The following is a 25,217-nucleotide window of genomic DNA, read 5'->3' on the forward strand; positions in this document are numbered from 1 at the left end:
CCCCCCAAGGATGGATACAGATAGCCTAGGACTAGTTAAATTCAGGGAGTAAGGTGGAGCTGTCACTAAATCCTGGTCTTTGGGAAGGAAGCTGGATTTCCCATTAGGACTACTCACCCAATATCAGGGATCTTCTCAGCCAGGCCAAAGTCAGCTACTACTACAGAGTAACCATTCTCATCTCTCTTTATCAGGCAGTTCTAGGGTTCCCAAAGAAGAGGAGAGAAGGTAGCTCAGAAGTAGGGATCAAGCAGCCATAGTTAACTACCCATGCTTGCATACACTAACCTTCAATACCCTCTGGGTCACACCAATATTCCTAGCATAAGTCTACGATTTGGCTAGGAGTACAGCTCAGTGGTACAGTGTGTGCGTGGCATGTATAAGGTCTTATGTTCAAGCCCCAGCACACCACACACACACTATCTGATCTGGCTCTGTCTAACTAGGAGTACAGCTCAGTGGTACAGTGTATGCGTGGTATGTATAAGGCCTGTGTTCAAGCCACACCGAGACACACACACACACACACTCTGGCTCTGTCTAACTAGGAGTACAGTTCAGTGGTACAGTGTATGCGTGGTATGTATAAGGCCTATGTTCAAGCCACACCGACACACACACACACACACACACACACCCCCATCTGATCTGGCTCTGTCTAACTGGCCCCTGTGCTTATGTAGCATAGCTTATCCAAATTTAAACTTGTCACAGAAAGCCTTTGTTTATACCATTCCCTCCATTTGGAATATCCTCCAAATTCATTGTTTCATATATTATATCTCTCTGTCTTCTCTCCTTCCCCCTCTAGCGAATCCCTCTCTCCCATTTTCATTTTTATTTTGTGCTGGGAATCAAATCCAGGACCCACACATACTTTTCTATGCCACCTCCATTCACAGTCTAGCAGGCAGGCTGTGAGCACCTGGGGAACAAGTTCCAGTTTAAGGTTTCCTCACAGTATCCAATTCATGGGAGAGGATGGGAACATGATTACTGGACAAATACGGCTGACTCCAGAAAAAGGATGAACCCCAATGACCTATAAATAAATCCGTGACCAGCTCTCCCCAAATATAGCTACATTCAAAATAGCTCTATACCACTGGCTCAGGAGGCACCTCACCCCACCCCCTCTGGAGGCAGCAGAGAGCAAGGAGCCTTGGCAAGCAGAAACATTTCTAAGGCCAGCAAGACCCTATCTGACCCAAACCAGCTCTCCTCCTTCCTAGCCAGCCTTGGCATCTAGTTGCCAGGACATTACTAACGCCTTCTGCACATTCTACATCAGGTACATAGCAATCTTTTATTCTGGCCTTAATGTACATATACTTAATTCTTCTCTGAGGCAGAAGGAGCCTATGATTTCATCACATCTACCCTGGGTCCCAAGTGGAGGTAAATTGGCTGATTTCCAAGAACTGTCCTTGTGTTTGTCCTAGCTTTAGTTCTCCCATCAGTCATGCTGGATCAGCACCTCACCTCCCTGACTTTGTCTGAGAAGATGGGCCCAAGGCCAACCTGTGTATTAACCAAAGCCCTGGGTATAGGGCACTAGCCTATGAGGAAGTGGCACTTCAGATCTCTCCTTTCCTCCTCCCATTTTGCCAACAACTCAGACTCCTGTCTCCAAGGTCCAGTGTAAAGTCCTATTTACTATTTGCTTTATAGGCCTTGAAAACAATCCTGTTTCCTAAGTCAACTTGGGAGAAGCAAGTTAGGAACAGAACATGGCCACAGTGGGCAACCCCTGTCAAAGCTGTTCAGTTTCTGCTTTATGATCACATTTTTGCAGACCACCCATTTAGTAGAAAGGGATTTCTAGACAGCATCTTTATAAGTAGTTAAGAAATGGCTAAGGCAGGAATGATCAGGAGCAATGTGATCCCTATAATAGGAGAAGGGCAAGGTTGCCTCACTTAGTCTACCTGAAATGTGACCATTGTCTTGAGAGAGCTATAGAAAGGTCTTTCTTCCCTTCCTTCCTTCTTTCCTTCCTTCTTTCCTTCCTTCCTTCTTTCCCTCCCTCCTTCTCTCCCTTTCTTCTTTCCTTTGCTTCCTTCTTTAACTCCCTCCCTCCCTCTCTCTTCTTCCCTCCCTCCCTCTTTTCTTTCCTCCCTCCCTTCCTTCCTCCCCTCACCCCCCCTCTCATTCTTTCTGGTCCTGGGCCTGAACTCTGGGCCTGGGTGCTGTCCCTCAGCTCTTCAGCTCAAGGCTAGTGCTCTACCACTTGAGCCACAGTGCCACTTCCAGCTGTTTCTGCTTATGTGGTGCTGAGGAATCAAACCCAGGGCCTCGTGCATGCAAGGCAAGCACTCTACCACTGAGCCACCTTCCCAGCCCAGAAAGGTTTTTCTATAGCTAATAGCTGAGCATTGATGCCAAAGGGGAAACTAGGAATGAAAAAAAAAAAAACTCACAAAAGTTCAAACATTAGGGCTTTACATCTGTGTTGATAAAAATGAGGAGGAGCCTTGACAAACCCCTATCGGGTTTTCCAAGAAATTCCTGAGCTTCCCTTTAAGGGATCTAGGTTAGTCAGACTTAGCTCTTAACACTTGTTGCTTTCATTTCTTTTTCTCCCACTCAGTCCTTACTGGCTTCTGCTGGAAGTATTCTCAGTGAAAATCCCAATGAACTCCAAACACTAAGCAGACAAAATAACTTCTTAGGGGCTGGGAAGGTGGCTCAATGGTAGAGCACTTGCCTTGCATGCATGAGGTCCTGGGTTTGATTCCTCAGCACCACATAAGCAAAAAGAAAAAAGCCAGAAGTGGCGCTATGGCTCAAGTGGTAGAGCGCTAGCCTTGAGCTGAAGAGCTGAGGGACAGTGCGTAGGCCCAGAGTTCAGGGCCCACGACCAGACCAAAAAAATAAAATAAAGTAAGTTCTTAGGTGGCTAGATCTTCCTGCTTGTGACATAGTTAATGACCTCCTTCAGGGCTTTTACATACGATTTAGGATTTGTGTTAGTATTGAGTATGTAAGGAATAAGGTAGTAGTGATCATATAGTTAAGAGACCAGCGTTAGAAGCTTAGAGGTTTAGAGACTTTCTGATTCTTCTCCCCTGTCTGCTAGAGTTTTAGATTTCCCTCACTATCTTTGGCTACTCTGTGGGCTTTAGTAAAGCCTCTTCTCATCCCACATGGCTTCTGGCTTGCTCAGTGGGATAGGTTTAAGGCTTTCTGCTGAAGACAAATCGATGACAAGAGCAATAAAGACTTATAAAGGGGCTGGGAAGGTGGCTCAGTGGTGGAGCGCTTGCCTTGCATGCATGAGGCCCTGGGTTTGATTCCTCAGCACCACATAAGCAAAAAGAGAAAAACCAGAAGTGGCATTGTGGCGCAAGTGGTAGAGTGCTAGCCTTGAGCTGAAGAGCTGAGGGACAGCGCCCAAGCCCAGAGTTCAGGCCCCACGACTGGACCCCCCCCCAAAAAAAAAAAAAGAAGACTTACAAAATAGAGGCCAAGCACCATGAAAAAAGCAACATTGTTTGTGCAAGACCATTGCCAACTTTATTGAAATATAACTCATAGAAAATAATTCACCTCGGGGCTGGGAAGGTGGCTCAGTGATAGAGCGCTTGCCTTGCATGCATGAGGCCCTGGGTTCGATTCCTCAGCACCACATAAGCAAAAAGAAAAAAGCTGGAAGTGGTGTTATGGCTCAAGTGGTAGAGTACTAGCCTTGAGCTAAAGAGCTGAGGGACAGCGCCCAGGCCCAGAGTTCAGGCCCCACGACCGGACCCCAAAAAAAAAATAATAATTCAGCTCTAAAAAGTGATGGGTTATTATTGAGCTAGAATCTTACAACTATGTAGGCAGAGACCTTAGCCTCTATCTCCAATGCTGGTTAATCCTAGGGCAAGCAATTATGACATTTTTTAGCCAACCTGACCGTAGCCCCAGTACAGACTATATGGCTACAGAATATATGCTAGGCTTATAATATTAAGCTCAAAGTTGGGTACCACTGGCACATATCTGTAATCCTAGCTACTCAGGAGGCTGAGATCTGAGGACCTTGGGTCAAAGCCAACTTGGGCAGGAAAGCCTGTGAAAGTCTCCCATAAACTATCAAAGAGCCAGAAGTGGAGCTATGGCTAAGTGGTAGGTGCCAGCTTTGTGTGAAAAAACTAAGGAGCAGCCCCACTACGAGGCACAAAAACTGGGAGAGAGGGTACTTTGTGTAATCACCTTTCTCTTTACCCCCAAAAATGAATTTCATAAGCCTTGATAGGATCAAGCAAGAAATTACATTTTCAGAAAAGTGAAAAGGTTCCTTTCAGAGGAAGATCAAGGGAGATCAAGGACTGAAATGTCCCCCCAAATGCCTCAGGACCTTTCTTTTTTCTTTTGCCAGTCCTATGGCTTGAACTCAGGGCCTGGGCACTGCCCCTGAGCTTCTTTTTGCTCGAGGCTAGCACTTTACCACTTGAGCCACTGCGCCACTTCTGGCTTTTTCTGTTTAAGTGGTACTGAGGAATCGAACCCAGGGCTTCGTGCATGCTAGGCAAGCACTCTACCACTGAGCCACTTTCCCAGCCCCTGCCCTTAGGAACTTCTATAGGCCAAGTTTAGAAGATTATCAGTTTAGGATGACATGTTCCATCCCTTGGCCATATCTCTTGTGTGTATGAAGGACCTGCTCACGTATCTCTCCAATTAGGCTAGAGCCAATGGAGGGTACATGTTGGAATCTAACCATTTCTTTGTGGCTAGTACTGTGTCATCTACTAACAGAGTATAAATGGTTTCTAAAAGCTTTGACAGTACTCATAAACAAAGAACTCTAGGAGCCCTACATCCCTCTAACGTTCACATTTGTTTGTGAGATAGTTTCCCGATGCAGCCCTCCTTCTGCCTTAGGGTTATGATTACAGGCATGTAATCACATTTGTTCTTTGGTTTGTGTGTGTGTGTGTGTGTGAGAGAGAGAGAGAGACAGACAGACAGAGAGTCAGACACAGAGAGAGAGAGAGAGAGAGAGACAGAGAGGCTTGAACTCAGGGCCTAGGTACTGTCCCTTAACTTTTTCATTCAAGTTTGGTGCTCTACCACTTAAACCACAACTCCATTTCTGACTTTTTAGTAGTTAACTGGAGATAAGCGTCTCATGGATTTTCCTACCCAGGTTGGCCTTGAAGTGGATCTTTAGAGATAATCTAGAAACCTCAGAGCCCTCTACTCTATCACTTTTACCTTATTTCTCTACTGGGGCATCTCATTCTTTTTTTTTTTTGGGTCTGGTTGTGGGGCCTGTACTCTGGGCTTGGGCGCCATCCCTCAGTTCTTCAGCTCAAGGCTAGCGCTCTACCATTTGAGCCACAGCGCCACTTCCGACTTTTTTCTTTTTGCTCATGTGGTGCTGAGGAATCAAACCCAGGGCCTCAGGCATGCAAGGCAAGAGCTCTACCACTGAGCCACCTTCCCAGCCACTTGTCACAACCTCCCTCTAACTTAGAAGAAATGAAGCTATAATGAGTTGATCTGATCTGATTTGGGCTGGGTAACTGAAGTGACAGTATCAACTTACTTGACTGATATAATTTTACCTACCAGCCTAGAACACATGCACCTTCAGGAATAGTGCAGTTGAATACAAATGGTTCTGCCATACACAAGGGCCTTGCCATTACCTCCCCACAGCAATTTTTTGTAACTAGTTCATAAACCAAAGGTCAGGGCCCCTCAGGAACAGTACTGCTGTTTAGGATGCCAGAACCACACCGGCATGAGGTCACCAGGGACTTTAGACCTTATTGGTTTTGTTCCCTTTGGAAATTGCTTCTTACAACAGGCTTCCTTTCCCTTCATCTATGACAGAAGAGCTTTATGCATGTATATGCATGCATATATTTGTATATGTGTGCTCATATATATGCTAGGGTAGAGAAAAATGACAGTTATTCTTGGGTAAGTTCAAAATTCCTACATATTTCCCTAGGAGACTTTAATTTGGCTCCTGGGCAGAAGCCATATTAGATATGTTAGATGGCTTTATCTTTCTTCCATCAATAATCAGGCAATATTTTTTATAAGCCTTGTCATGATAATATCCTAGGCCTTTTGGCTCTATTGCCTCCTTTGTAGCACAGCCAACTTCCTCTGAAAACAACTCTGTCTATCCTGTTCACATAGCACTTTGGACAACAAGAATATAATACTACAGAGGCAGAGACCAGCTGATGCCAAAGAATTGACAGGGTGGCAGAAACTCAATCACACAGTTAGAAAATGACCCATGGAGTGTTTAAAACTTGCATTCAAGTGACTACACTCAACTACTGCTCTTAGCTGAGAACTACTTCCTGGATACCATAGGAGAGAAAACTGATAGGCCTCCCAGCTCAAGAATCTCTTATTCCTCTTTATGTCATCTGCTTCTGTATCACACATTCAGAGACAGAAGTCAAGTGTTGCCTGCCTCAACTTGGAAAGGTACCTGCTCTGAAGAGATACTGGCTTTCTAAGGATTAGCTATAATGAATAGTGAGTATGTTCTCTGTGACTAAATGTTAAACCTGTAATAGAGATCTCCATATTTCTAAGCTCATTAACAATGTAGTTCTCTTACACAGCTTTCTTAGAGAAGAGGATCGTGTCTCTCAAAGCATTGCAAAAATAAGGTCTCCATACCTTTGATGTGAGGTCCCGATGGAAAATGCCTTTGAAGTGAAGGTATCTGAGGCCCACTGCTATGTCATAGGCCAATTTCACCCTCACAGTCCAGGACAAATGCAGGTTACTGTCTAGCAACTGTTCCAGGTTCCCAGAGTTGATATACTGCAAAACACAAAGAAGACCCGCCCACCATTTATCAGAAATGTTTAGGTTTGGGGTGATACTATTAGAGAGTAAACATCTATGGCTGGGAAGTTGGCTCAGTAGTAGAGCACTTGCCTTGCATGCCTGAGGCTCTGGGTTCGATTCCTCAGCACCACATAAGCAAAAAGAAAAAAGCCGGAAGTGGTTCTGTGGCTCAAGTGGTAGAGCACTAGCCTTGAGCTGAAGAGCTGAAAGACAGCGCCCAGGCCCAGAGTTCAGGCCCCACGACCGGACCCAAAAAACATTAAAAAAAAAAAAAAGCTAGAAAATAGAGAAAATAGATGTTTTTTTTCTCCCTTAATTTACCATAGGCTTATTCCAAATCCAAGCATTTGGTAGTTCTGTACATAAGGATGCCTGCTTTTGAATGGAACATAATCTATTAAGGGACCGAGATAATGTAAGTAGCAAACAGGAAAATACAGTAATGAATAGATATGACAGCAGTTTATAACACTGAGGATAAAGTTACTTCATCTGGGCATAGAAGAGGAAATAAAGGAGTTGTAAAGGATGACCTAGGGCAGCAAAAAAGGAAGACCATCCACACAGAGGGAACAGTACATGCTGTCACAGGCTAAATCCATGGTGCATTCAGGAAACTAATTTACTTGGTATGGCCAGAACACACTGACAAGAAAATCAGGAAGTAAGGATGGTATCTTTTGCTATTCTATATGGACTTTATCTTTGCTCTAGGGAACAAAAGAAGCATTTTAAGCAAGGGAGCAACCTGGTCACATTTACTTTTCAAAGAAAAGATTGCTTTGGCAATGTATGATAGGTGAATTAGTATGTAGAATACAAAGAAGGGGAACTAGGTTATTGGAACATTGCATTGATCTCAGTGCGAGAGAGGCATTTGAGTTATAGCAATAGTGGAGACACTGGAACAAGGGAAGATTCAAAATGCATTTAGATGACAGAATATAAAACAAACCAACAACAACAACAAAAAAAAAAACAACCAACCAGGATGGGGCTGGGAATGTGGCTTAGTGGTAGAGTGTTTGCCTAGCATTGCATGAAGGCCTGGGTTAGATTCCTCAGTGCCACATAAACAGAAGGCGGAAGTAGCACTTCGGCTCAAAGTAGAGCATTAACCTTGAGCAAAAGTAGCTCAGGGACAATGCCCAGGCCCTGAGTTCAAGCCCCAGGACTGGACAAAAAACAAACACCAAGGGCTGGGAAATTGGCTCAGTGGCAGAGTGCTTGCCTTGCATGCCTAAGGCCCTGGGTTCTATTCCTCAGCACCACATATGCAAAAAGAAAAAAGCTGGAAGTGGTGCTGTGGCTCAAGTGGTAGAGTGCTAGCTTTGAGCTGAAGAGCTGAGGGACAGCACCCAAGCCCAGAGTTCAGGCCCCACGACCGGATCCAAAAAAAAAAGAAAACAAACACCAAAAAACAAGGATGATCGAATAAATCAGGCATAAGGACACAAAGCTCTAGGAAAACCCCTAAGCTATTGGTCCCTAGATGTCATTATTAAATATCCAGAACATATGGAGAGGAATATTTAGAAGAAATGACAATGTTAAAGGTAAAGTTAACTGGGCACCAGTTACTCCCTTACGTGTGATCTCAGAAGGCTGAGATCTGAAGATTGTGGTTCAAAGCCAGCCCAAGCAGACAGATTCAAATGATTTTTTTTTTGGTCAGGCTTGAACTCTGGGCCTGGGTGCTGAACCTGAGCTCTTCAGCTCAAGGCTAGCTCTCTACCACTTGAGAAAGCACTGCTTTCAGTTTTCTGAGTGGTTTATTGGAGATGAGAGTCTCAAGGGCCTAGCTCCAGTGGCTCACACCTGTAATCCTAGCTACTCAGAAGACTACAATCTGAGGATCACAGTTCAAAGCCAGAACAGGCAGGAAAGTCCATGACATTCATCTCCAATAAACAACTCAGAAAACCAGAAGTAGCGCTGTGGCCCAAGTGGTACAGCATAGCCTTGAGAGAAAAAGCCAAGTGAGAGCAAAAAGCCCTCAAGCCCTTATACTAGCTGACACACATACACATGAAGTCAGCTGGAATAAATGAAATCAAGTTTAAAGTTTAGAAACAAAATCTTAAACAAGATACTAATATGAGAAAGCAAAACATTAAATTGAGGCAGTCACTGATGTCAAGTACTGTGGGAAATAAGAATCCCTAAGAATAGTCAATTTTAAAGGGAAAGGCAGAGAAAGAAGAAATAAATCATCATAGAAGCCAACAGGAATTTTTTTGCCACTCCTGGAGCTTTCTGGGCACTGTCCCTGACGTTCTTTTGCTCCAGGCTAGTACTCTACCACTTGAGCCACAGTGCCACGTCCAGCTTTTTCTGTGTATATGGCATTGAGGAATCAAACCCAGGGCTTCATGCATTCTAGGCAAGCACTCTACCACTAAGCCACATTCCTAGCCACAAGTGCCCACAGCATCTGAGTTACAACCTCATGCAGAACAGAAACTCGAATAGATTTACTTAAACCACTTAAGTGTATCTCCCTTCTTCTTCTTCTTTTTTTTTTTTTTTTTTGGTGAAGGGAGTTGGTTGTGGGCCTTGAACTCTGGGCTTGGGTGCTGTCCCTCAGCTCTTCAGCTCAAAGTGAACACTCTACCACTTGAACTAGAGCTCCACTTCTGGTTTTCTGGTGTTTATTGGAAATAAGAGTCTCATGGCCTTTCCTGCCCAGGCTGTCTTTGAACTGCGATCCTCAGATCTCAGCCTCCTGAGTAGCTAGAATTACAGGCGTGAGCCACCAACACCGGGCAGTCTCCCTTCTTTTAAGGGAGAAAAAATAGCAATTTTCTCCAGTGTAAATTTAATCTGTTAATGCTTTTGGACAGGTGGTGACACTGAATTTACAAAGGACTATGGAACTTACTAAGAGGAAAGAAATTTTAATTCTAGTCTAATTCTGCCTTCTGCTAGCCATTTAAGTTTATAGAAAGAAACTAATAAAGCTACCTAGATTTTAGTTTCCCCACATATGAAGTAGATATAATCCCAAGTTACCTAATTTACAATATTATTATGAGAATCTAATACAGGGAAAAACTTAAAGGCCGTATGATGTGAGATTTTCTGATGTGGTAACATATGCACCAAAAAAGAACCAGTAGAGGGCAGCACCGTGCAGCAAATCAGATCCCTGTAATAGTGGATATCTGACAAAGTAGAGAATAGTTAAAAATACACACCTCTCAAAAGGGAGACCTGTCTGTCTAATTAATCCTGTACAATAATCTATCTTTGGAAATCTCAAAGTAATGTGCAGTGCAGATATTATCACAATTCTTTCTTCTCTTCCCTCTTGTTGAATCTGCCCAAGGTTCACACTCGTGGAGCCCATTTAATGAAAAGAAATTAAACTTGCAAACTCCAAGTTACACAGGGGCAAGTAGCTGACATCTAGTCATGTGTGCAAATTTCTTTAGCTCCAACAGAATGTATGGAGAGGCAGGGTTCAGTTCTTTGGCATGGTGGCAAAGAAAGGTGGAAAGATAATCTTCAGAAAACATTCAGGTTCTTTCTGAAGGTCCAGGACTCTCAGTTCTGGTTCAGAAAAACACCTATCTGTTCAGTAATGTCTCTGAAAGCTTCAGAAATCCACAGATCCAGCCAGAAAGTAAAGAGCAGAAGAAAAGAGAAGAAAAAAAGTCTCTCTTGTCTGTCTTTGGCAAATACTTGGTGAATATATCAGTGCACCTGATAAGCCTCTAGGCCTTCAGAAACCACAAGTTCTCAATGTCTCAAGACTTTTGCCTGTAGGAAAAAAGGAAGTTTGAGACCTGCCAACAAGGAAGATTTCTAGGTTGCTACACACTATGTGCCTTTTAGTTGGAACGTTCACTTCCCCATAAGTAATTCCCAGTGCAGACTCAGCTGTGAGCCCTGCACAAATCCCCCTGTGGAACGCAAAGACAAGAACAACTGCACTAGCATATTCAGCTTTCCCAGATGGGAACAACAGATGCTTTGCTTTCAATTTCATTCAGACTATTCCCTTGGGCAGCCCTAGGAAACAACCTAAGGCATTGGTAATATTCTGAAATAACAGAAGTATTAACAATTTTATTGTATTATATTTTATTGTATGTATATATACACACATGTTTAATTTTGGTGATACTAATACAGAGTCTTGTGGTTGCTAAGCAAGTGCTCTACCATTGGAGTAACTCTGCCAGCTATTGTTATTTTTTATTGTTATTATAAAATTACAGTTACATAAGTCAGGTAATTGAGTACATTTCTTTTTGGATAGTGTCATTCCTTCCTTCACTCTCTCCTAGTTTTTCCCTCCTATCCCCATCTCAACTATTGTTATTTTAAACTTTTAAGTTCAGATAACCATAATATTAGCCAATCAAATGTTATATGTACTTTATTTTCTCTCAGTGACTGTCAGTGACCTATGTCAACTTTACCTTTACCAAAACCTGCCTCTTTTCATGGTCTAATGAAATATTACAATAGAGTTTCTTTCATTTAATTCCTTCATTTAATCTTTCATTTAACTTGAATACCTAACATAGCTTTTCCTAGAAGGCAATCAATCAAAAGTGCAAATGAAATGCATAATATAAATAAATCTTTATTTCTAAAAGGTAAGAAGGGGGCTGGTAATGTGGTTTAGTGGTAGAATGCTTGCATAGCATGCATGAAGCCTTGGGTTTGATTCCTCAGTACCACATACACAGAAAAGGCCAGAGTGGCACTGTGGCTCAAGAGGTAGAATGCTAGCCTTGAGCAAAAGAAGCTCAGGGACAGTGCCCAGGCCCAGAGTTCAAGCCCTAGGACTGGGGGGAAAAAAAAAGATAAGAAGTCATATGTCAACTCCTGAAAGAAATCACCACAGGAATGTTTAAGTGGACATTCTATTCCTAGGAATATTAATTCAAGTTACTTCTACAAAGTAGAAGGGGAGGATGGGGTTCTGGGGCTTGAACTCAGGGTCTCGGCACAGTACCTAAGCTTTTTTGCTCAAGGTAACACTCTGCCACTTAAACCATAGCTTCACTTCTGGCTTTTTTGGTGCTTAATTGGAAATAAGAGCCTAGACTTTCCTGCCTAGGCTGGCTTTGAGCCTTGATCCTCCGATCTCAGCCTCCTGAGTAGCTAAGATTACAGGCATGAGTCACCAGCACCTCACAAACATCTTGTTTGAGAATGAGTAACCAGATTGGGTAACAGGGAAACCCTATCAATAGTCAGCCTCAACTGATACTCTTGCCTCAGCTTCCAGAGTGGCCAGGAATATGGATAGTCACCACCATTCCCAGCTTATTTCTACAAATAATTGTTGAGCACTCTTCCTGTTGTCCTTTGAATATGAAATGTCCTCATAGATTTATGTATTGAGCATTTGGTTGCCAGCTGGCAGGTTTCTGAAAAGTGATTAGGTCTTGAGGCTCTAACCTCATCAATGGCACTGATCCATTGATGGATTCAAACTACCATGGAATTATTGGGAGGTGGTAAAGAGTAGAGGTGGCACTACAGATGAATGGATCCAAAAATTGTGGTACCTCTGTACAATGGAATATTATGCAGCCATTAGAAAGGACAAAATAATGGCATTCACAGGGAAATGGAACTAGAACAAATCATGTTGAGTGAGGTAAGCCAAGATCAGAGAGACAAATGGCACATGGTCTCCCTGATATGTGGATGTTAGATTCAAAATGCAAGGAGATATGACAAAGTAAACAGGAATCAAGAAACAAAGGACCTCTACTTAATTTGTTGTATCATTTCTAGATGACTCCATGTTCTTGGACCTCATATATGGTATGTACATGTGCACATCTGAGGGAAGCTAGAAGGAGGGCATAGAATCAGAGAGAAATGGGAAAATATACAACAGAGGGGCCCATCAGCTGCACTGGACATTGATAAAAATGAACTAAACAAGGGCAGCAATGTGAGGGAGGGACTGAAAGGGAAAGAGGGAACAGCTTACACTAAGCAAAAGGAAAGAAATGTACATATCACTAGATTTGGAAGAAATAGTTGTATTGTCAAAGTTTATAGATTTCACAAACTTCATAGACCATGATAATGACAATTTGCCTTGTGAAGGCTAAAATATGTTTGTGACTTTAACGAAGTCTGTGAAATTTGTGGAAATTTATGTAATCACTTAATCTCAATAAAAAATTTATTAAAAAAAAGAAAGAGTGGAGGTGGCACCTGGCTGGAAGAAGTAGGATTCTGGGGGGCTCATCCTTGGAGCTATATCTTGCCCTGGCCCTTCCTGGAATCCTTTTTTTTTTTTTTTTGGTTCCTGGGCACCAGGAATTACTTGCTCTGCCGCACCCTCCCTGCCATAGTGGGTTGAATCCTCTGAAACCATTCTTCCTTTCAAACTGTTCATATCTCAGGCATTCTGTCACAGAAATGAGAAAGTTGTTCATATATCTACCTTTACTGCTACCTCATATGACAATAAGACTGGGCCTGGAAACATGGAAGGTACCAAAGAGAAGAAAAAGATCCTTGTTGTGTCAGAAACCCTTAAGAAAAAGCAAAGGAATTTTAAAGAGCTGACGGTAAAGTGCCTGTGAAATTTAACCCAGATGATGCTGCAAAAGGCAAGGAGGGGGCTGGAACTATAGCTCAGGGGTAGAGTGGCTGCCTAGCAAGGCTTCAAAGAAGAAATAATATCCTTGTTAAGATCCTAACGTATAGTTAATAGTTGGTACTATGGACAAAATGTTTGTATCTCTTCAAATTCCTGTGTAAAACTTAATGTCCAATAATAGTTTTAAGAGATGGAAGTTCTACAAGGTGCTTATGTCATGAGGTTGGGAATTAAAAGAGATACAGAACTCAGAGTAATTCTAGCCCAATGCTAGCTCACAGAATACAACTCGTTCCTCACTATCAATAACTTATATCTCTATCCCTCTTTTAGGTTATCCCATTAGCTAATAGAACCTAAATTACAAAAATTTCATGCTCCTTTTTGCTTTGGGGTGGTAAGATGAGAGAGTACTGAAGTTTGAACTCAAGGACTTATACTTGCTAATGTTCTTACCACATTGGGTTTTGTGTTTTTTTGCCATTTTATAGCAACTTATAGGCAAAGTGAGAGAAGTGGTAGGAAATGCATTCTATGCAAAAGAGATTAGAAATTATTCTTTTTTTCCCTTTGCTTAAGATGGGGGAACCTTGAGAAGGGGAATGTAGCCAGGCGCTGGTGGCTCACACCTGTAATCCTAGCTACTCAGGAGGCTGAGATCTGAGATCAAGGTTCAAAGCCAGCCCGGGCAGGAAAGTCCTTGAGACACTTTTTTTGGGGGGGGAGGGTCAGGTTGTGGGGCCTGAACTCTGGGCCTGGTCACTGTCCCTCAGCTCTTCAGCTCAAGGCTAGCACTCTACCACTTGAGCCACAGTGCCACTTCCGGCTTTTTTCTTTTTGCTTATGTGGTGCTGAGGAATCGAACCCAGGGCCTTATGCATACAAGGCAAGCGCTCTACCACTGAGCCACCTTCCCAGCCCTGTCCTTGAGACTCTTATCTGCAATTAACCACCAGAAAACCAGAAGTGGTGCTGTGGTTCACGTGGTAGAGTACTCACCTTGAACTGAAGAGCTGAGGGACAGTGCTCAGGCCCAGAGTTCAAGCCCCACAACTGACAGAGAGAGAGAGGGCAGGGGGAACAGAATGAAGCTTTAAAAAGCCCAGATGCACCATTTAGGACAGTGAGAAGCCCATACACTGAGAAGATAGATTGAATCTCATCTGACTACTTCTAATTATAGAACCCTCTATAGGTTACCCAATTTCCTTAAGTATGTATGTATGTATAATATATATTATTCCTATTTTGTTATATATTATAATCTATAATACTATAGATTACATAATACATACATAATGGGAATAATAATACATAATAATAATAATATGCTGGGAGCCAGTGGCTCACACCTATAATCCTAGCTACTCAGGAAGCTGAGATTTGAGGATCACAGTTTGAAGCCAGCCCAGGCAGAGAAATCCATGATACTCTTTTCTCCAATAAATACTTAGAAAAAGCCAGACATGGTGGCTTAAATGGTAGAATGCTAGGCCCAGGGACAGTATCCAGGCCCTGAGTTCAAGCCCAAGATTGACAAATCATCATCATCTCATCATCATCATCAGCAGCAGCAGCAGCAGCAGCATCATAGTACCTAACCCACAGAATTGTGAGGATTCAAGGTAAAATGCAAAGGAAAACACTGTTCCTGCTCCAAGGCCTTGTGTATACTAGGCAAATAATGTACCACTGAGCCACCTCTCCCTTCCAGTGCCATTGTTATTATGTTTTCAAGCATATCTGGAATACTAAGATGAAGCATTTATAATTAATTCAGCAGACCATGAGGCCTGCTGAAGGTTCATAGGTAATGGTGTAACAAGTTCTGATGGAGGTTGAATTATATTTCCTAGAAAGAGATGGTGAAATACTGTGTGATTTTATTTGGAAACTGAGTCTTTGCAGATGTAATCAAGGTAAGACAAGGTCATATGTAAGTAGAGTGAATCCTTAATCCAATATGCTTTATATTCTTATAAAAAGAGGGAGAAGAGGGCTGGGAATGTGGCCTAATGGTAGAGTGCTTGCCTACCATGCATGAAGCCCTGGGTTCAGTACCACATACACAGAAAAAGCTGGAAGTGGCACTCTGGCTCAAGTGGTAGAGGGCTAGCCTTGAGCAAAAGAAGCTCAGAGACAGTGCCCAGGCCCTGAGTTCAAGCCCCAGGACTAGCAAAAAAAAAGAAAAGAAAAGAAAAAAAGAATGAAAAGAGACACAGACACACAGAGAAAATGTAATCTGCTGATTAAGGAAGAAATTGGAGTAACATCTATAAGCTAAGGAACTTCATGGATTGCCAACAAACTCTAGAAGCTAAACAGGAGCATGATAGGATCTTCTTCAAGGGCCTTCAGAGAGAAAATGGCCCTGTCATCACTTTTTGTTACTTCTGACCTCCAAAATTGTGTTATAAGCCAGGTACTGGTGGCTTATGCCCATAATCCTAATTATTCAGGAAGGTGTGATTTGAAATTTTTGGTTCAAAGCTAGCCCAGGCAGAAAACTCTTTGAGATTCTTTTCTCCAATTGGTTAATTGGAGAAAAAGTGGAGTTGCAGCTCAAGTGGTGCCAATCTTGAGCAGAAAAGCTAAGCGACAGCACCCAGGCCCTGAGTTCAAGCCCCAGAAGTGGCGCACGCGCACGCACACACGCGCGCACGCACGCACGCGCACACACACACACACACACACACACACATGCTCGCACATGCGCACGAAAAAAGAAAAAAAAAGACTTTGTTATAAGCCACTCACATTGTAGTACTTTATTATGACAATTTTAGAAAACTAATACATGACCCAAGCTACACTGTTATACAGATCATTTTGGTAGGAGGATAGAAGATGAATTAGAGGCAGGCTTAGAAAGTACTACAACATCCAAGTAACAAGTGACCAATCATCTGACTTAGTGTGAAGTTAAAAGAATGACAAAGTAGATTACAATCAAAGTATGCAGAAGCAGGATCTACTGCAATTAGCAACTAAGCAAAATTAGCAAAGACATACAAACTGAGTCAAAAGTATCTGAGATTGTAAACTGACATGTTTAGAGAAAGGATTTCAGAATCTTATCTAACCTATTGTGTCCACATTAAGTCTGAAACTTGTTGGAAACTGGCATCAATAAACCAGGTATACATTTGCAATCCCAGCATTTGGTAGGTGGATGCAAGAGGATTTCAAGTGCAAGGCTAGCCTGAAACACTACAATCAGACCCCATCAAAAAAAGAAGACAGTGCAAGATGCCTGAGATGTACTCAAGTGCTGTATTCCCATGACATGTCTAAGCCACATATTCTCTTTCTCTGCCATTTTTTTTTTGTCAATCATGGGGCTTGAACTCTGGGCTTGGGCGCCGTCCCTCAGCTCTTTAGCTCAAAGCTAGTCCTCTACCACCTGAGCCACAGCACCACTTCCAGCCTGTTCTGTTTAGTGGTGCTGAGGAATCCAACCCAGGGCCTCATGCATGTGAAGCAAGCACTCTACTACTGAGCCACCTTCACAGCCCTGTCTCTGACATTATTTTTTAAATAAACTTTCTAGCCACCTTTACTTATGTTCACACTATGCCTGAATTCTTCTCTTGCCAGATGCAAGGACAAAGTCAACTTAGATACCCTAAATTTCTGGTAATATATTTGGTTCATTGGTTGGGAACTTAGGGATTAAGTTTGTCATTTTCTGACTTGGATTCATCAAAAGGTAACAGTATGAGAACCATTTGTACCTAAAATCATTAGGTATTATTATTGTAAAGATGATTTAAGGGCTGGGAAGGTGGCTCAGTGGTAGAGTGCTTGCCTTGCATGCCTGAGGCACTGGGTTCGATTCCTCGGCACCACATAAGCAAAAAGAAAAAAGCCGGAAGTGGCGCTGGCTCAAGTGGTAGAGTGCTAGCCTTGAGCTGAAGAGCTGAGGGACAGCACCCAGGCCCAGAGTTCAGGCCCCATGACTGGACCCCCCCCAAAAAAAAGATGATTTAACCCATGGGAGAGTATTGTACAGGTTACAAGCAAATATTATACCATTTCATCGTATGCTGGTACTGGAGCTTGAACTCAGGGTCTGGGCACTGGCCCTGAGCTTTTGTGCTCAAGGCAAGTGCTCTACCACTTGAGCCATAGCTCCACTTCTAGCTTTTTGGTAGGTTTTGTTTTGTTTTTTGTTTTTTTTCTTTTTGTTTTTTTTGGGGGGAGGGGGGTCATTCCAGGGGCTTAAATTCAGGGTCTGGGAACTGTCCCTGAGCTTCTTTTATTCAAGGCTAGCACTCTATCACTTGAGCCACAGTGCCACTTCTGGCTTTTTCTGTTTATGTGGTACCAAGGAATTGAACTCAGGGCTTCATGCATGCAAGCAAACATTCTACCACTAAAACACATTCCCAACCCTTGGTAGTTAGTTTTTTTATTGGAGATAAGGGTCTTGTACTTTTCTGTCCAGGCTGGCTTTGAAACATGGTCCTCAAATCTCAGCTTCTCGAATAGGTAGAATTACAGGCATGAGCCATGGGCACCTGGCACTACACCATTTTATATACAGGACTTGAGCATCCTTAGAGTTCAGTATCCTCAGGGGTCCTGGAACCAATCCCCTATGGATACAGTGAATAGATTGTTTTATGCTACCTATAATTTACAATGTTTTATGTTGTCTATAACTTACTAAGCTCACTGCATACCAACAAAGGATATTAACCTGTAATTTGCAAGCCCTGGCTCTAGAGCACTCTCAGGATACTTAACTAGAAGCCATAAATTCTATTTTACTGATAATCTGAATTTAAGTTAAATTTTGAGTTAAATATCTTAAGTCATTTGGTTAAAAAGAAAAAGAAAAAAAGGGAAGGGAAAGTGGTAGGGGGAGGAAGAAAGGAAAGAAGGAAGGGAAAAAGAAGGAAGGAAGGGGAGGAGAGAGGGAGAGCGGAACATAAATGTCAAACAGCCAAATCAGTGGCTTATGGAAGCCCTGCTCTTTGGATTGGCCTTCTACAGAAAGCCTGGACCCGACCTAGTTTTCACTGTAGCCCAACAATGCCTTTGTGCTTGCCACTGTATGTTTGTTGATCAGTTCCAAACACAAAGGCTAGCAGACATCCCATCTGCTGGCTTGGTTTCTAGAAGAAAAGAAAGCTTTGTGACTGCTCTGGGTAATTCCAGGACAGGCATCCCAAGAGCACCCTGTGGGAGGTTTGTGCTCCAAAGGAGCCTCCTGTTCTCAGCTCAGGATCTGCAGTCACTGAAAGCGTACGTCTGTACGTCCTCAACTGCCAAGTTTGCCATGGAACAGCTTCCCATCCAGGACATTCATCAGAACTTGCCCGAGCTGACAAAAAAAGAAAAAAGAGCCGGGCACTGATGGCTCACACCTGTAATCCTAGCTACTCAGGAGGCTGAGATCAGAGGATTGCAGTTCAAAGCCAGTACGGGCAGGAAAGTCCATGAAACTCTTATCTCCAATTAACTGTAGTGGTACTGTAACTCAAAGTGGTAGAGCACTAGCCTTGAGCGATAAAGCTCAGAGACAGTGCCCAGTTCAAGCCCCAGGACTGACAAAAAAAAAAAAAGAAAAAGAAAAAGGAGACACTAGTTCTAGCTACAAAATAAAAACTTTTAAAATATGTCTCAAGATATTTAAATGGTTTCATATATACTTATTTATACCCAGAATACCCTTTTTCTCCTTCGTAGCTTCGCTAATTTTTATTCATCCTTCTAAACTCAATTAGGGCCAAATGCTGGTTACTCATACCTATAATCATAACTGCTTCAAGAGGCTGTTATTTAATGGTTGTGGTTCGAAACCAGCTCAGGCAGGAAAGTCCATAGGACTCTTATCTCCAATTAACCAGCAAAAAGCTGGAAGTGGAGCTGTGGCTCAAATGGCAAAGCACTAGCTTTGAGCAATAAAGCTAAAGGACAATGCCCAGGCCCTGAACTCAAGCTCCAGTACACACACACACACACACACACACACACACACACACACACACCAAACAATTAGGGCCCCACTATGTAGTCTGTGCTGGCCTCAAACTCATGATGCTTCTGTTTCCACCTCCCAAATGCTTGGACATCCAGCTGTAGGTTTCTTTTCTTTTTTCTTTTATTTTCTGTGTCAGTTGTGGGGCTTGAACTGGGGGCCTGGGTGCTGTCCCTGAACTTTTGGGCATAAGGCTAGCACCCTGCCATTTGAGCCATAGCTCTACTTCTAGCTTCATGGTAGTTAATTAGAGATAAGAGTCTCATAGATTTTCCTGCCCAGACTGGCACTGAACTGTGATCCTCTCAGATCTCAGCCTCCTACGTAGCTAGGATTATAGGCACAAGCCACTAGCACCCAGCTTAAAGAGTCACTTTAAAGTTTAGGATAAAACTGGACATTACCATGTAATTACAGCTACTTAGGAGGTGGAGACAACAGGATCTCAGGTACAAGGTCAGATAGGTCAAGGTTAGCAACCCTATTTCAAAAGTAAAAGGGCAAAGTTATTGAGATACTATCACCCCTCCTCCCCCAAAAGAGATTGGGAGTATATGGCTCATGCAGTAGAACACTTGCTTACTATGCATGAAGCCTTAGTTTCAATAGCTAGGTCTGAAATAACAATAATAGTAGTAGTTGTTGCTGCTTAGGAATAAAATCTAAACAGGAAATTAACACTTAGGAACTATCAATTGAGCTGAAGTAGTCATGGATGCTAAGGAATATTTGAGATTTCCCAGGAGGCTCTGAACCATAGAGTAAGAACCTAAGGAATCCATAAAATTTGAAGGAGAGGGCAAAGAAGCAAACAAGGAGTTATAATAGAAGCTAAACTAGCCAGGTGGTGGTGGCTTACACCTATAATCCTAACTACTCAGGAGGCTGAGATCTGAGAATCACCATTCAAAGCCAGCCTGGGCAGGAAAGTCCATGACACTCTTATCTCCAATAAACCACCACAGTGGTTCTGTGGCTCAAGTGGTAGAGCATTAGCCTTGAACTGAAGAGCTTGGGGGCAGCACCCAGGCCCAGCGTTCAAGCCACACAACTGACAGAAAGAAAGAAAGAAAGAAAGAAAGAAAGAAAGAAAGAAAGAAAGAAAGAAAGAAAGAAAGAAAGAAAGAAAGAAAGAAAGAAAGAAAGAAAGAAAGGAAGGAAGGAAGGAAGGAAGAAAGGAAGAAAGAAAGAAAGAAAGGAAGGAAGGAAGAAAGAAAGGAAGGAAGGAAGGAAGGAAAGGAAAAGAAAAAGAAAAAAAGAAGCTAAAGGAGAAGATTTTCAAAAGGAAATGACTAGGCAGGCATTGTGGCTTATGCTTGTAATTCTAGCTAAGAGAGAGAAATTGGGAAGATTAAGGTATAAGGCCAGCCTTAACAAAAAAAAAGTAGTGCCCTATCTCAATAAATGAGCTGGGTATGAAAATGTGTACCTGTAACACTAGCTATGCACAAGGCCATAGGTAAAGTGGTTCATAACTGTCCCCAAAATACAAGACCCTACCTGAAAAATGATAACTGAAGCAAACAAAGCACAGCTGGGGACATAGCTCAAGTGGGAGTACCAACTACATAGCTCAAGTACCAAGTAAGCACAAGGCCCTAAATTTTAAAATACTAGTTTAGGGAGAGAGAGAAAGAGAGAGAGAAATAATCAACAGTATTAAAAGATATGAGTCAAGTGAAATGTGCTTGAAAGTATCCACTGAATCTGCAACTATAGTCACTGGCAACTACAACTGTACCATACCACCAGTATCATACAGGCCTACAACCCCAGGACCTTGGAGGTGAAGATAGATCAATTCTGAGTTCTAGGCCAGCCTAGTCTATATAGTGAGTTCAAGACAATATTCTGGAGAAAAGAAAAAGTAGAGAAGGAAGAAAAGGGGAGAAAAAGTTGTCACAAAAAAACATCCCTGGGCTGGAAATGTGGTTTAGTGGTAGAGTGCTTGCCAAGTATGCACAAAGCCCTGGATTTGATTCCTCAGTACCACATAAGCAGAAAAAGCTTCTTAGAAGCAGTGCTGTGCCTCAAGTGGTAGAGTGCTAGCCTGGAGCAATAGGGGCAGTGCCCAGGCCCTGAGTTCAAGCCCCAGGATTGGTTAAAAAAAAAAAGAAAAGAAAAGAAAAAAAAAGCATCGTGCCTATAATCCTAGCAACTCTAGAGACTGAGATTGGAAGAATCATGGGTCAAGGCTAGCCTTAGGCAAAAAGTTCACAAGATACCCTCTCCCCCAATGGATGTAGTATACACACCTGTCATTCAATTAAGGTAGGAAGTGTAATTAGGAGAATATTACTGTATTATAGGAGCATTTAGGAGAGGCACTATGCTAATCTTGGGACATCAGAAAAGGATTCCAGAGTGTGTGATAGCTAAGCTGGGTACTAAGAAGTTGGCTGGATGGAGAAGAAATGGAAGGGTGTGTTTCAGGCAAAGAAAGAGCTGGTGCAAAGGACCAAAGGTGAAAAGGGTCATGTTCCATGGAGCTAGTTGTGGAGCTAAAGGAGGATCAGGACAAATGTGGTCCACAGCTCAGAAGGAGCAGAGAGTTCAAAGAAGAAATGAACAGAGGTCACAGAGATAAGCAGTGGTAAGATGATAATCTTTGTTTTTATTGAGACAGTGTCCCCTATGTTGCTCGTCTTGAACTTTTGATCGTCCTACCTCAGCCTCCCAAGTGCTGAAATTAGATAGTTTTGCCTTTACTCTGAGGGTAATGAAGAACCACAGAAAGGTTTAAAGTTGATGCAGAGAGAAATAAAATGAGAATTCTATCAAACACTGGTATTGGCATAAAGACAGATATCTAGATCAATGAAACAGAATAAAGGGCCTAGAAATTGCATCTGTATATCCTTACGATAGTCTCTATAACAAATGAGAAATATATACCAAAACCACAATGAGCCAGACATAGTAGTACATACCTATAACACTAGCACTTAGGAGGCAAAGTCAGGAGGATTGCAGTGGCAAAAAAATCCCAAGTTTGAGGCCAACCTGAGTTTGCATTTGGGTATGATCTTGTTTCAAAACAACACTCCTTGGACAAAGGGTTCAGTAAATGAATTGCTTGGTATGTACATTATTTTAGGGGAGGGAGTCTTTTCTACCATTTAGAAACTTTTTTTTTCCTACTTTGGCAACAAGAGCCACTCAGTTAATTCTGAAATTGCAGAATGTTCCTAGTTGAGAGGTTCTTTCTTGTCACAGCAAAACCACCTCAATCAAGTAGATAGTTTGTACTGAAAGAAAAGGTCTTAGTTCATGAGGGCAGGGATGAGGCCTGTAAGCTGCTGCAGACAGTTGATTAGGCACAAACCCCCTTTCACTTCCCATTTGCACCACCATACCCTTCTTTATTAGAGCAGCTACTTTGGGATTTTTTTTTATGTGGGTTGCTATGTGTTGCTTCTGGATTGGCTTTGTCAGACTTATAAGCAGCCTTGTATAATCAGACAGCCTGCAATGAAAGGAAACTCTATGGGTTCAGTGACCAAACTCATGCATAATTTATGAAAATGAGTAGCCAGACCCAGATCCCAGTTTCTTGTTGTGCTATGATATTGCCATTTGTTGTGCCTCCTGCTTTTCCTTGTTAGTTTTTTTGTTTGTTTTTCCTCCTTGTGTGTGTGACTCGGTACAAAGTATTCTTTCATGGCCTAGTTTACTTTAAGTTGGATGCAAAGTTGCTTGGTGTTCCTGCAATGGTTTAACTTTGGCAACAGAGGCATACCTGTCTTTCAGGTGTGGGGTGGCTCTAGGGAGTGTTTCACTAGGCACAGAACCATTTTGAGTGGATCTGCTGTGAGATTCTGGGCCTAGGATAAAAAAGACACTTGTTCTCTTTATTGTTGAATAACAAACTACTTTAAAACATAGTGAGCTGGGCACTGGTGGCTCATACCTATAATCTTAGCTACTCAGGAGGCTGAGATCTGAGGATCACAGCTTAAAGCCAGCCCGAGGAGGAAGGTCAGTAAGGCAATTATCTCCAATTAACAAACAGAAACCAGAAGTGGTGCTGTGGCTCAAGTGGTAGGGTGCTTGCCTTGAGCTGAAGAGTGCAGGGACAGTGCCCAAGCCCAGACTTCAAGCCCCATGACCAACAACAAAAAAAACTGTAATGACTAATGCAATCATTTTATTTTGCTTTTGATTTTGTGATTTTATAAGTCAGGTATTCAGAAGGGCTTAACATCCTTAATCCATATGTGTCAGCTTCAGCTGGGGTATCAGAGGACCCACTTCTTATTACTTTTTGTGCCAATGGAGCTTGAACTCAGGGCCTCTTACTCTCATGTGGGGTTTTTTTTCCCCCAAGTCTGGCACTCTACTACTTGAGCCATATCTCCAATTCAGGCTTTTGCTGGTGAATTGGAGGTAAGAGTTTCATGGACTTTTCTGTCCAGGCTTCCTTTAAACTATAATCCTCAGATCTCAGCCTCTTTAATAACTAGGATTATAGGTGTGAGCCATCAGCATATCTTTTTTTTCTTTTTTGTGCTGGTACTGGGGGTTGGCCTCACTCTCACTTGGCTTTTTCATTCAAGGCTGAAGTTCTACCACTTTAGCAACACTTCTACTTCCAGAGAACCCTTTCTAAGATGGCTATCCCCACTTTTCTAGTGTTGTGCTGATGCTTGAGAGCTTCAGTTTTCCTACCTGGTATGTCATTCTCCAGATCAACTCCATGTGGTTTAGGCTTCCTATTGCATGGTGCCCTCAGGGTACTTAGATGTAGAGTGACTAGTCAGTGGCACCAGACACCCAAGTGGAAGCTGCAAGATTTCTTATTACCTTATCTTGGAAATTCCAGAAAGTCACTTAAGCTACATTCTATTAGACAAGCAAGTCACTAACACCAGGTCTGATTGGAGAAGAGGGAAAGCAGACTTAAACTCAATGACTACCCTCAATGGTCACTGCAGTGTCTCTCATAAAATCAATTATTTTGTAGTTAGACTAATGCAAATTTTCTTATTATGTCCTTCCTTAAAAACTATTTTTTCAATATTCAGCTATTTCTTCATATATATTAATAGTTGGTCTTCATTATACTTCATATTCTTTTGTTGAGCTTAACTGTTTTGCTAATTATTTCAAATACACTTAGCTTGCCACTAAACTGTCACCCTTTCCTATTTTATCATTTCTCTTATTAGAATTGTACTTTCAAATGAGAAGTGTGGCGTTAATTTTGACACTGGCTCTTCTCTTGAATTTAATCACTCCTCAGTCTTATCCTATAGTTTTCTTGGTGATGACCTTCTGATTTACCCTTCTTTCTTTCCATTCTAATTGTTGTGATCTGATTCCATTCCTAGATTCACATAAACACTTTGTAGGTAGTTTTCCTGGCTCTATTTTCTTTTTCTTCATTTTGACATACCACTACCAAAATAATCTTCATCAAGATTATCATACAGCTGGGAATGTGGCTTAGTGGTAGAATGCTTGCCTAGCATGCATGAAGCCCTGGGTTCAACTCTTCAGTACCACATAAATAGAAAAAGCCAGAAGTGGCAGTATAGCTCAAGTAGTAGAGTGCTAGCCTTGAGCAAAAAAGAAGCTCAGGGATAGTGCCCAGGTCATGAGTTCAAGCCCCATGACTGGGAAAGAGAAAGAGAGAGAGAGAGAGAAAGAGAAAGGTTAGTAATGTGATGCTTTAGTCTAAATATTTGTGCTTTGCTAGGTTTGGAGGATGCAGTTCAAAGCCAGTTAAGAGGGGCTAGGAAGGTGGCTCAGTGGTAGAGTGCTTGCCTTGCATGCATGAGGCCCTGGGTTCGATTCCTCAGCACAACATAAGCAAAAAGAAAAAAGCCAGAA

At 42.3% G+C, this 25,217-nt stretch overlaps 1 protein-coding gene across 2 annotated transcripts in view; it reads right to left on the bottom strand.

Moving 5' to 3' along the window:
- The window catches only part of Tesk2 (testis-specific kinase 2), a 126,916-nt gene that overhangs the window by 4,056 nt on the left and 97,643 nt on the right, over nt 1–25,217 (bottom strand). For both annotated transcript variants that reach the window (XM_013016916.1, XM_013016915.1), the window contains exons 5-6: nt 6,643–6,789; nt 118–200 (exon numbers count right to left, since the gene is read on the bottom strand). In XM_013016916.1, the coding sequence (XP_012872370.1) occupies nt 118–200; nt 6,643–6,789 (230 nt within the window). The remainder of the gene's footprint in view (nt 1–117; nt 201–6,642; nt 6,790–25,217) is intronic.

This window comes from Dipodomys ordii, unplaced genomic scaffold, assembly GCF_000151885.1.
Source record: "Dipodomys ordii isolate 6190 unplaced genomic scaffold, Dord_2.0 Scaffold33, whole genome shotgun sequence".
NCBI classification, from domain to species: domain Eukaryota; kingdom Metazoa; phylum Chordata; class Mammalia; order Rodentia; family Heteromyidae; genus Dipodomys; species Dipodomys ordii.